This window comes from Gymnoscopelus braueri, assembly GCF_963280865.1.
Source record: "Gymnoscopelus braueri genome assembly, chromosome: 5".
Lineage (NCBI taxonomy): Eukaryota > Metazoa > Chordata > Actinopteri > Myctophiformes > Myctophidae > Gymnoscopelus > Gymnoscopelus braueri.
The window spans coordinates 1,393,201-1,405,489 of NC_137606.1; the positions used below are offsets into that span (position 1 = coordinate 1,393,201).

Below are 12,289 nucleotides of genomic sequence, written 5' to 3' on the forward strand. Positions count from 1 at the left end.
GCAGTGATAACACAGAAATGTGTGTGGGGATCAATTGGCATAACGACTAAATTGTGGAGAAAAAAGGGTCAAAAAGAATTGCCTAGTATAAAATTATATTATAAAAAAGATATACTGTCCCAGGGCCAGGCCCAGATGTGTCTCCTCCCCCCCATCTCTTCTATAGGAAACAGAAAATAGGCAAAATGTTCAGGTCGGGATGCCAATCTCATACCAATTAACCATTATTATTGATCATCATTGATCCAATCAGGAATCAGGAGAGAAATATGAAAAAAAAAACTATTTTAGCCCTATTTTATACATAGGCAATTTGAAAATAGCCTATTTGAAAATAGCCAAGCTCACAATGCATTGCATTGCAACACATTGTGTGCTTGTAGATCTGTTATTTTCAAACATTTGAGCACTTTTATTTTTATTTTTGGTATATATTTTGATGCCAATATACCTTTGTACTTTTACTCAAGTAACATTTTGAACACAGGCATTTTACTTGTAACAGACTAAACAGAGCATTGTTATATTGTGGTGTTGCTACTTTTACTTAAGTAAACTATCTGAGTACTTCCTCCACCACTGTAATATCACATTATCACATAGCCTACACCTTTATTAGCTGCAGTCACAGTCATTGAAATGTGGCTATAGTCTGGGTGTCAAAGCTCTGTAAGGTTTCAAGTCATCAGCAGCACCATGGCCCATATAGTTCAAACAGAGCATCATCCTGGCAGCAGTGAGTCAAGTCATATATTCCTCCTCTTTTCACTTTCTTCATTCACAGTTACAGAGCCCCTCCCTGCTCCGTGCCTCCAGCGCTCCTGTAACGTCAGATCCACACATGAGAGCGGGCGAAAACTTCTGGGAACTCAGATTACACACACACAGACACACACAGACACACACACACACACACACACACACCCTCAGTAGTTAAGAGGTTTACCTGCTCTGAAGACACAACGGACACAAGCGGCTGGATTGTAGCCTATTATATGAAACTACAGCGATTCTTCCCACGCTACAATTATAATCGACGCTACTACATAGGCAAGTATACCATGATTTGTGATTCTATGTCCATTTTTTTGGGACACTTTTCCCCAGTGAGCCTCTGTCATCATAGCCAGCCAGCGGTCAGTGGCAGTACGCCAGTTTAAAAAGAACTTTTGTTGTCCTTTATATAACAATCAAAAGAGGTGAAAATGCCCTTTTGTGACATGTTGTTTGCCAGCACAATGCATGGGCGCTGGACGCCCGTGGTTTTAAGTGCGCAACGCGCGCAACCTGGACCTGCTCTCTGCATGGGGGGATGACACGATCAATTCTTACCAATCTAGGCTATGATGACTGATCGGGTCTACGAATTTGTAAGAAGATTACAAGTGTTGTAGAGTCATTGTGGTAGGCTATAACACAACTATGCATCCAAAGTCCATCCATCGATCGATCAGTGATGGGAGAAGTAGCATACTCACATGTTTTACCTATAAGTAAAAGTATCAATACTGCAATGTAGATAATACTCGGTTACAAGTCAAAGTAAATGGCCGAAATGTGTATATATAAGTAACGAGTAATTAAAGTTTTCGTAAAAAGTACAATATTTGACTCTGAGGTGTAGGCTAGTAGGCTAGAGTAGAAGTAAAAGTATTGGAAGTTGGAAATAGGTAACTCAAGTAAAGTACCAATACCTAAAAATTGCACTTAAGTAGTTGAGTAAATGTAATTAGTTACTTTGCACCACTGCCTATAACACAACGCCATGTTAGACCTGCATTCAAAGTCTCCATCCATAATGCAATCAAACCAATTTGAACAAAATCACCACTGGGACTCGTGGTTTCATCCGATTGGAATGTTATCGCATCGTTATGGGCGTTATCGGTGCTCATCCACACTGTTGTTGACCAACATAAAGTGTTATATTGGCCAATGCTGGTTCCTATGGTAGGTTAGGGACTATATGGAGCACACAGATAGCACAAGATCATAGAGTCTGAAACTCGGCGGGAGATATTCGGCCATCAGAGTCCTGTCCTCTCTGTGACTCTGTCACCACTGTGAGAATAACAGCCAGGTAGGCCCAGTATTAAGCTCCTCTAAAATAGCCACACTGTGTGTAGTGTGTGTTGGACTGGATTAGGTTCATGTTCCACTGGTACCGATCAGAAAACGAAGGGAGTCTCCGAGAGGACAGGAGAGGAGAGGATGATCTCACAGACCAGCCAGGCGATTACATAATGACCGTGAGAGAGAGAGAGAGAGAGAGAGAGAGAGAGAGAGAGGGGGGGAGGGAGAGGGGCAGAGAGGCATTTCAGACATTTTAAGTTCAGAAATGTCATTCTTTTCCACGTCATGGTGGATGACAGGTAGGTAGGTACTAGGTAGTCACTTATTGTTGCTTCAGAGTTGTCTCTTTAGATTTACTAAACTGAGGTCGAGGCAGTCAATAGCAGTGGTGGACAAAAGTACTCACATTCTTTACTTATGTAAAAGTATCAATACTGCAATGTAGAAATACTCTGTTACAAGTAAAAGTCCGGAATTCAAAATGTAGCCTACTTCAGTAAAAGTAGGCTACAAACGTATTGGTATCAAAATGTACTTACAGTACCAAAAGTAGAAATACCCCTTATGCAGAATGTCCCATTTCACAAGTTTTCAAAAATATATAAAATGTTAAAAAATCTTTTGAAATTATAAGCTCCGCATTGGGAGCTTGTAGATCTACCATTTTCAAATGGCCGAAATGTGTCCTAGGGTTGAAGTGGTTAATGTATGTTTTGTAATAATAATCCTAATCTACAACTAAAGTTTTCACATTGTAGTGGAGTAAAAGATGCCTCTGAGATGTGGAGTAGTTAAAAGTAGTACTGAAAATTGGAAATACTCCACTAAAGCAAAAAATACCTCAAAATTGTTCTTAAGTAAATGTACCTAGTTACTTTCCACCACTGGATGACAGGTAGGTAGGTATAGCCTATTGCTTCAGAGTTGTTGTCTCTTTAGATTTACTACATAAGTGAGGTCGAGGCAGTCAGTATAACCATATAAAACACGACAATAAAGTCACCAACTCGGCATATAAACTAGGCGCCGCCGCACCGGTGACTTATTAAAGTATTTTACAGTTTATATATAAAACGGCTCAGACAGACAAGCAAAAACAACCGCCTGCTGTGCGCAATTACGCATGATGACGCAAGAGAGGCGCGGCCAATAATAAAAGGAAGGCTACGCGTGTGTGCGTATGTGTGTGCAGACGGTTGTTTTCTGAGCGTGCGTCTACCTACTATGTAGCCTATGTGTAGGCCTACCAGTGGTGTAAAGTAACTAAGTACATGTACTCGAGTACTGTACTTGTCTTAAGTACAATTTTCAGGTAATGCTGGAGTATTTCCAATTGTCAGTAGGCTACTTTTACTTCTACTCCCCTTCATCTCAGAGGAAAATATTATACTCTTACTCCTCTACAATTATTTGAAAACTTTAGTTACTATAGTTACTTTGTAGATTTTGATTATTATTACAAAAACATACATTAACAACTTCAGCCCTATTTTCGCCATTTGAAAATAGCCATTATGGGACATTCTGCATAATGAGTAGGCTACTTTCTACTTTTAGTACTTGTAAGTAAATTGTTATACCAAAACTTTCATACTTTTACTTATGTACATTTTAAATTCCGGACTTTTACTTGTAACAGAGTGTTTCTACATTGCAGTATTGATACTTTTACTTCAAGTAAAAAATTTGAGTACTTTTCCCACCGCTGGCATTTGCCAGCGCCACAGATTATCAGAGGGTCATCCGGTCTCTCACCTGGCCCAAAATAACAAGACCCGAGACGCTGTCACCTTTGATATAAGGAGCAAATGGGGACCGTGACAGCAACGAACACATGTTAGATCTCCTCCTTGTGAAATATTTTATTGCAACAGCAGTGGGTTTGAGTGTTCCAGTGTCTTATTAGAATAAGATGATTTATTTTTGGTTGATGGAACTTCCCATGTCATTATAGGCTAGATGTGTCCCCCCTGTCCTGTTGTCCTGACAGGTTAAGTCAAATAATGTGCATATAAAGGCACACGTTAACATTAGCCTACTAATTCACAATTTTAAGGATGAATTATGCAATGAATTAGCAATGTAACAATGTAAATTGTAAATAGCATATTTTTTTTATTATTGCAAGAAAGTGATAGATGATTGATTATTGTTTTCCAATATAGTAGTTTGGATGTGAATTCAAGAGAAACTATAGAAACTGTATACAGAAGGCTGGCTCTTCCAGGCCTGTACAGAGCCACTTTCACCAAAAGATGTTGACTTCAACTTCATTATAGGTTACACCGATTATGGACACATTTTAGGTTAATGCTCTTTATACAGAGAGAGTAGATGATATATATTTGTTTCACATTAAGAGAGAGAGAGAGAGAGAGAGAGAGAGAGAGAGAGAGAGAGAGAGAGAGAGAGAGAGAGAGAGGTGATACATTAAAAATAAAGTCTCAGTCTGTAGAGAAGAAAAGGAGCGGCAGACAGAGATGCACACACATGCATATTGCATACAGGCAAACACACTCAGGAACTACAAATCACACCCTGTCTGTCAGTCTCGTGGCAGTAGATGTCTTCTGTAAACAATGGCACCAGGACCATCTCTCTATCAGTGACAGCCAAGGCTATTGTCTTATTAACAGTGGTGTAAAGTAACCAAGTACTGAGGTACTTTTACTTTACTGGAGTATTTCCACTACATCTCAGTGGCAAATATTGTACTTTTACGCCACTACAATTATTTGAAAACTTTAGTTACTGGTACTTTGCGATATAAATTATTACATTATAAAACATACATTAGCCATTTTAGCCCTATTTTATACCTAGGCTATTTGATAATAGCAGATCTACAAGCCCACAATGCGTCGCGGCGCGTTGTGAGCTTGTAGATCGGCTATTTTCAAATAGTTTAGTACTTAGTAGTACTATAAGTACATTTTGATACCAATACTTTTGTACTTTTACTCAAGTAAATTTTGAATTCCGGACTTTTACTTTACTACCGAGTACTTCTATATTGCAGTATTGATACTTTTACTTAAGTAAAACATTTGAGTACTTTTCCCACCACACTGTCTATCAGTGACAGCCAAGGCTATTGTCTTATTAGCATTATATAATCACAGAGGTGTGTCTCCTCTAGGCTGATAAAGCATGTAGCTGTGTGTGTTGGACCAACTGGTCCATGGCCAGTCCCCCCTGGAGCCCATTCTGTCTGTGTCCTGCTGGGAGCATTGTTGAGCGGAGTCCCTCTGGGCTCTATACCAGCGACTCTTCTGTTTTCGCTCCACATAAAATATCTTCGCTGACAATAGCTGTTTTCTGTGAAGGTTTTTTTTCCCAGAATACGGATGGGGTTTAAGAGGTTAAGCCTGATTTATACTTCGGTGTACGACGGTGTTGCATAAAAAAGCTAAATGTGAATTATAACCTCTGCAATTTATCTGTTCTTTTATTCACTGGACGGCTGTTGAAAATCTCAAATCATTTAAGAATGTGTTTTAATTCACCGAAATGCCACTTGCCATTGCACAGTGGGTAATCTGACACACACACACCAAGTTTGAGGTCAATCCAGTCGCCGACTTACGCCTGGGACAGATAGACACGCAGAGATTTCGTGAATTAATAGATATAAAATCCATAAAGTGTCAACAACAACACATCCCAAGGCCTGCTGTAATGCTGGAGGGAGGGTGGCCACCATGTGTAAACCTTATGTAGAACTGTGCAAGCTGAAACAATTAAACGAGCTCTATCAAGTGAATTATGAAACCTATAATATCCTATTCAATATCCATTGATATCCACAAGGTCCCAAAGTTTTTCCTGTTCACATCATGTAGTCCAGTGGTCCTTGAGGGCAGTGGTGGCTCCTGGCAAATCTTTCGGGGGGGAGGAGGAGGTATTTTGCAATTATATATGTGTGTATATATATATATATATATACAGCTAGTTAACTTGACATTGTCCTATTGCATTTAGAGCTGGAGAGACCCCTGTTGCTGAACAAACACTCTATAGCAATTATTACTATCAGAATAAAGCTCCAGGTGGGGGGTGGGGTAGTTCTCAGTGAGAACCAGTCATAAAACAGGTTTATCAAGCTACAGGCTAGCACACAGGAGCAAATTGAGATGGCATTGAAATGGCTGGGAAGGGGTGACATTAACATTGAAGTCAATGAGACCACCTGGGTGCAAATCAAGCTTGCAGTGTCAGTGTGTCACTTCGTGCCGCGTTTTGAGCTTGTATATCTGCTATTTTTGAACATGCCACGAAATATTTTCAGATAGGGGGTCCGTGGCCAAAATCAAATACATAGCAATTTGGGGGTCTTTGACATGAAAAAGTTTGAGAACTACTGATTTAGTCATCTATTTAGGGGCGGCTGTAGCTTAGTAGCCTGTCTGGTAACCAGAAGTTTGCCTCCCGGCCCCGGTCTATGTGTTGAAGTTTCCCTGAGCAAGACACTTTAGCCTGTTCTGCTCCCCCTCCGCACGCACGCACGCACGCACGCACGCACGCACGCACGCACGCACGCACGCACGCACGCACGCACGCACGCACGCACGCACGCACGCACGCACGCACGCACGCACGCACACACACACACACACACACACACACACACACACACACACACACACACACACATACACACTCACACACACACACACACACACACACATACATACATACACACACACACATACACACTCACACACACACACACACACACACACACACACACCTGCAACCTGTCATACTGACTGAGAAATAGTTCTCTGAGACTGAAGAACCCCGGCGGCTTACAGAGTCCATACCATTGACTGACCTAGCTACTTTAGGTCACACACACCAGATAGCCTATTGACCCGTGTCCCAGTTCTTCTCCTTCTGTTCCACCCACCTGTAATTATTACCTTTATTGTACTTAACCTCAGGCGCCCTTGGGCACTTTTATGTCTGTAGTCTCAAAACTCAAATACCTGAAGCCTTCTAAAACTCACCTACTGAAACGGCAGGAAGTGTGAACCTCATGTGTTAGAATTCAAGAATTTTACTGCAATGAAAACTTTGTAACTTTAATCCTCATGACCTTTATGATTTTAGTTGTACTCTTGGCTCTTGATTTGTTGAAGACAGTACACTCATGAAGCATAGCTTATGCTAATCATTCCAGGAACCAGTTTACACATTGTTTCACAATATTTGAATGGTAATTATTATAACAGAGGGAGCATTTCATACAAGAGAACCAAGTCAACATTCATTTTCTATGCTCTGTATTTGCTTTACATTGTTTAAATGATGACAATGATGTAAAGAGAAAAATCACCTCATTCAGAATTCAAGGATACGTTACACGATTATTTTGTCTGGTAAAAGAGTAGGAAACTATTTATTATGTGAAGTTTAATTCCAAAATGAGACCACTATAAGAAAAAACAAAAATAGAAGAAAACTAATTCTGACTTCTTAAAAGGATTGTTGGTAACTGAAGTCCTTGATGGAAAAAAATAACACTTTAAAGAGCATTCATTTTGATATACAGTATATGGTATGATTAAATACCATAACAGCCGTAGGATGGTAAAGGGATCACAAGATGACAAAGCCTATAGGCAGGCCTTACTTTTTTGTCCTACAATCCACCCTGTTGTTACCCCCCAAAAACACCTTAGAATATCCTGTCTGATGATAACAGCCCACACACGCCCAGAGGATCGAGGCCACTCACGCACTAAAGCTTTTTAAATGGCAGATTTCCAAGCTGTGATTTGTACTTCCACAAAGTTGAGCGGTCTCAGGAATGCGTGACCAATTTTCCAGGCTGATTCATTAAGTGACTCACTGTAAGAATACCCTCCGCTCGCCCTCAAATCAGAGACCTGAAGTCACTCACTCGCTCGCACGCACCCACGCACACGCACACGCACACATTTTTGGGCAATTTGGGGCAGGCAGACCCTGCCTATAGCAAACAGTGATGGGATTCTTGGAGTGTTTTCCTTCATATTACTGTCCTCCGGGTCACTGAATAGAGGTTGTAAATCTTTCCCTCTCCCCTTCCTCCATCAACCCCTTCCCCCGTCCCTGCCTTCTTCTCTCCTCCCCCGTTTTGCCCCGTCCATCTCCCCCATGCCTCATTTAGTCTATTTTCCCACACGCACTCACTCTCTCTCTCTCTCTCTCTCTCTCTCTCTCTCTCTCTCTCTCTCTCTCTCTCTCACACACACACACACTTACTTTTGACTTTTGCCCTACTCTGACTATTTTCTCTCTCCGTTTTCTTCACAGATCTCCATAGCACTTCAATGTCACATTCCCGAAGCTTCTGAGCTATGGTCGAGGAAGACCTCAGAAAACGACAGTGAGGCAGCCAAAGCATACTGTACTCCCCATCTTCATTGTCATCAGCAGAGGACGAGAGCAGAAGGAGACTGGGAGTGTGTCTGTGTTTCGAAGGAGTTAGTGTTTGGACATGGCGTCTTTGTGAGAGAGAGACAGACAGACAGAGGAAGAGAGAGAGAGAGAGACCAGATTTGAGGTCAAGGCCTTTCTCCTCTCCCCCCCCATAGTCACATGTTAGCGTGAGGCACAGCCCCCCCGAGGGTTGCTATTGCTACTCTGTACAGCCTAAATACTTGGGACGTTCACTTCTAGAAGCTTATAGCTCAGAACTGAAAACTGGTATATATACAGCGAGCAAGCTACGAGAATTTATTTTTGTGAAGAAACAACTGTTTTTGCAGCATCTGGATACTTCTGCTTAAACTCACATCTACATTCCTGTTCTCTGGGTTTTTTAATACTATCTACCTCGAAAACTGTAGAGGAACTGACTTAACTGGGGAGCCTTTCCTCACCTCTTAACTAACAAAGACCAGACTCACTCGTCACAAGAGTGTGAATTGCTTTACACAACATTGCCTCTCACATTAAGAAAGACAATGCCAGCCAAGACACCCATGTATCTAAAAACGACTACTTCCAAGAGGGGGAAGACACTGAAACTACGGGACGTTTTGTCTGGAGACATGATCAGCCCTCCGCTCGGTGACGTGCGCCACAGCGCCCACGTGGGGCCTGAGGGAGAGGGGGACATGTTTGGGGACGTGGGTTTCCTCCAGGGCAAGATGGACATGCTGGCCTCCCTGAATCGCCCGCAGAGTGGACCGGGACGCTCTAACAGCATGGAGAGGTGTCTGGATGACAGTTTCACCACAACCTCGAGTGCACATGACTACTCCTACAACGGCCATCACTACCACAAATCTCCCACCGGCATGCTGAAGACCACCATCTCCATGCCCGTTTTTGTCACCCATGAACAGGCTCCCCCCAAACCGCCTCGCCTCCACCTCCAGGATGACCCCACGCCTCCTTCGCTGCCTTCCCAGTCCCACTTTAACCATGCATATCCCCACCACCACCAGCAGCAGCAGCTGATGCAGCTAAATGACCATGTACAAAATGACACTGGAAACGCTCATAGCTACAACCACAGTAATGCTCACAAACAAAGCCAGAGCAACGGCTACAACCACATCCAACAGCAGCACCACTCGCTGTCTCTCTTTGAGAACGGCATGGTGGGACGCTTTGCCTCGGACCCTTGCCACGACATCTCCTTCTCCCCCAGCATCCACCGCCTCGTCCCCACCTCCGGCTCTCTCTCCGAGGTCTCGTCCGAGGACTCTATGTCGGAGACCTGCGGACCCCTGGACCCTCGCCGGGGCCTCAGCCTAGACTCGGACGCCGGCCTGAGCAACGAGGACCTGAGGAGCGAGCGGAGCGACTCGCCCTGCAGTCCCGGCGCCACTCCCCTCCAGTGTCACTCGGGCTCCTCGTCGTTCCCTTCCTCCTCCACGTCAGGGGTGACCCGGTCGGACTCGATGGCCGGGTTGAACCTGGATCTGGGGCCCTCCATCCTGGAGGATGTTCTAGGCATCATGGACCGCTACAAGGCGGTGGATCACCGCTGTGAGCTCTGAAGGATGGAGAGACAGGTGTTCTGAAATGTATTTTTTACTTACGGTTTATGTTATACTTTGAAACTCTCAGCAGAGGCTGGTGAAGGACACAAGTGAAGGGATCGGACGGGGGAGACAGATCAGCAGAGGCTTGGAGAAGTGTGAGGTGCGTGAATGTTGGTGGTAATAGGTGCCTGAAGAGGCATCAAGGATGTATGTCAGTGCTGTCCTAAATAAATAAAAAACTATACCTGAGACAATAGGCTGTTCCTTATAAGCCTTCGCCAGGGCTGAAACAAAAACAAACCAGTGGACAACCTGTTGTGGAAATATCATCCATCTGCTTCACAGAATCATGAAAATGCATCCCTCTTGGCTCGGAGAGATGATTGCCATTGTAACCACTAAGCTTATTATTTGAAACTGACTTGCTCTCAGGCCTGATGCATTGGATCTAGATATCTTTATACTGAACTGGGTACAGCTGGGGAGTAACCCACAATCAAATGCAGGACTACTGTGTGTCCTGTCTGGAATCACCATGGTGTCAAATGTAATATGCTTTAGCTTCAGTTGAACATTACTCATTCAAGTTTTCTATCAACTCACAATGGCAGGCTGTTGAGATGAATGGCTTTATTTTAGGATTTACCCTGCATTAATGCCCACTCCTTCTCTCCTACAAAGCAACTAGGCCTACAGCTATTGTAGTGTACCCTAATGTATGTTTTGTTGCCTAAGAAAACAAACTATTTCAGTGCTTACAAACTTCAAATTAACATTATTTTCTTTAGCCTTTTGATATTGATATTGCAAAGCCAGAATGCATTGAGTATTTTTTCTATACTGTACATGAGTACATTGAAGTTAACTGTCCTACTGTATTGGGTGAGACTTGACTGCCATCTAGTCTTGTTTTTGAGAACTGCTTGATCGAGATTTCATCTGCAGATTTCCTATGATTTAGAGAGAAATATCTTTCATTGTTTTCTATTTTAAATGCTTTATAAATACCAGAAAGGTGCTGTTTCATAGATTATCTTTTTTGTTTTGTTTTACATGGCAGCAGAACATCATTGGACTCTCTAATCCTCACTTTCTGCATTATCACATTGTCATATGCTGTATATCACTGTAAATCTATAAATAAATATGGTCCTATAAAACAAATTGTGGATTTTTGGTGAATTCGTTTTATGAGATAAGTTAGCAATTTTTATGTAGGCTATTTAATGTAATATTTGGTACTATGCATGCATGAAAGAAGGTATAGGTATGTATGTATGTGTGTGTGTGTGTGTGTGTGTGTGTGTGTGTGTGTGTGTGTGTGTGTGTGTGTGTGTGTGTGTGTGTGTGTGTGTGTGTGTGTGTGTGTGTGTGTGTGTGTGTGTGTACACTGTATGTATGTATGTATGTATGTATGTATGTATGTATGTATGTATGTATGTATGTATGTATGTATGTATGTATGTATGTATGTATGTATGTATGTATATGTATATGTATATGTATGTATGTATGCATGCATGTATGTACAGTATGTAGCCTACTGTATGTGTGTATGTAGCCTATGCATGCATAAATCCTAAACAGGAATTAAACAATCAACATCAACATACAGTATCAACATACTTGGTAAAATGAGCCAAAAGTTTCATTAATAGCCTAATTAAAGGGTCATAATGAGATTTAATTGTGTAAGCTATAGTGTTAGTGTGGGTGTCTGTAGTTTTATTAGGCTATTTATCTGTTTAAAATAAATAAATAAATAGTAGAAAAAGTTTAAATATGAATTAAAAGTTGTGAGGTATGTTTGTGGCATCATGTGGCAGTGTTACAGACAGACAGACAGACAGACAGACAGACAGACAGACAAATATATTGTAAACAGACTGGTGTCCACTCTTCCTAGTGCCCAGTCTTCTCCACCCCTAAGTGCCCACTCTTCAAGGTGCCCACATGTCCCTAGTGCCCAGTTGTCCATAGAGCCCACACTACCAAGAATGTTTGGGTGCCCTCCTATCCTGCAAGTAAGAGGTGGGCAGTCTGGGGCCTGGGCAGTGGGCACCCAAACATTCTGGGCAGTGTTTACCGAAGGGCAGCCCCCTGACGCCATGTACGTGCTTTTGCCCAAGACAAAAATAGCAAGACATGCCTCCGGTTTACTTCCCGTATCTGCGTGAAGTAGGCGGACGCCTTTTTAGGAGACCAGAAGCAAGTTGGATGGGAGAGTGAATGTG

General features: G+C 42.4%; 1 protein-coding gene across 1 annotated transcript; it reads left to right on the top strand.

Annotated features, from left to right (window-relative positions):
• Positions 1 to 884: 884 nt before the first annotated feature.
• LOC308085369 (uncharacterized protein) lies at positions 885 to 11,219 on the top strand. The gene is made up of 2 exons (XM_080428513.1): positions 885 to 1,050; positions 8,374 to 11,219. The coding sequence occupies exon 2, from the start codon at positions 9,027 to 9,029 to the stop codon at positions 10,068 to 10,070; it is 1,044 nt and encodes a 347-aa protein (XP_080284639.1). The 5' UTR covers positions 885 to 1,050; positions 8,374 to 9,026; the 3' UTR covers positions 10,071 to 11,219.
• Positions 11,220 to 12,289: the final 1,070 nt, after the last annotated feature.

Excerpts from the sequence above, each read along its gene's own strand:
- LOC308085369 (XM_080428513.1), top strand. The coding sequence starts at position 9,027 with ATGCCAGCCAAGACACCCATGTATCTAAAAACGACTACTTCCAAGAGG.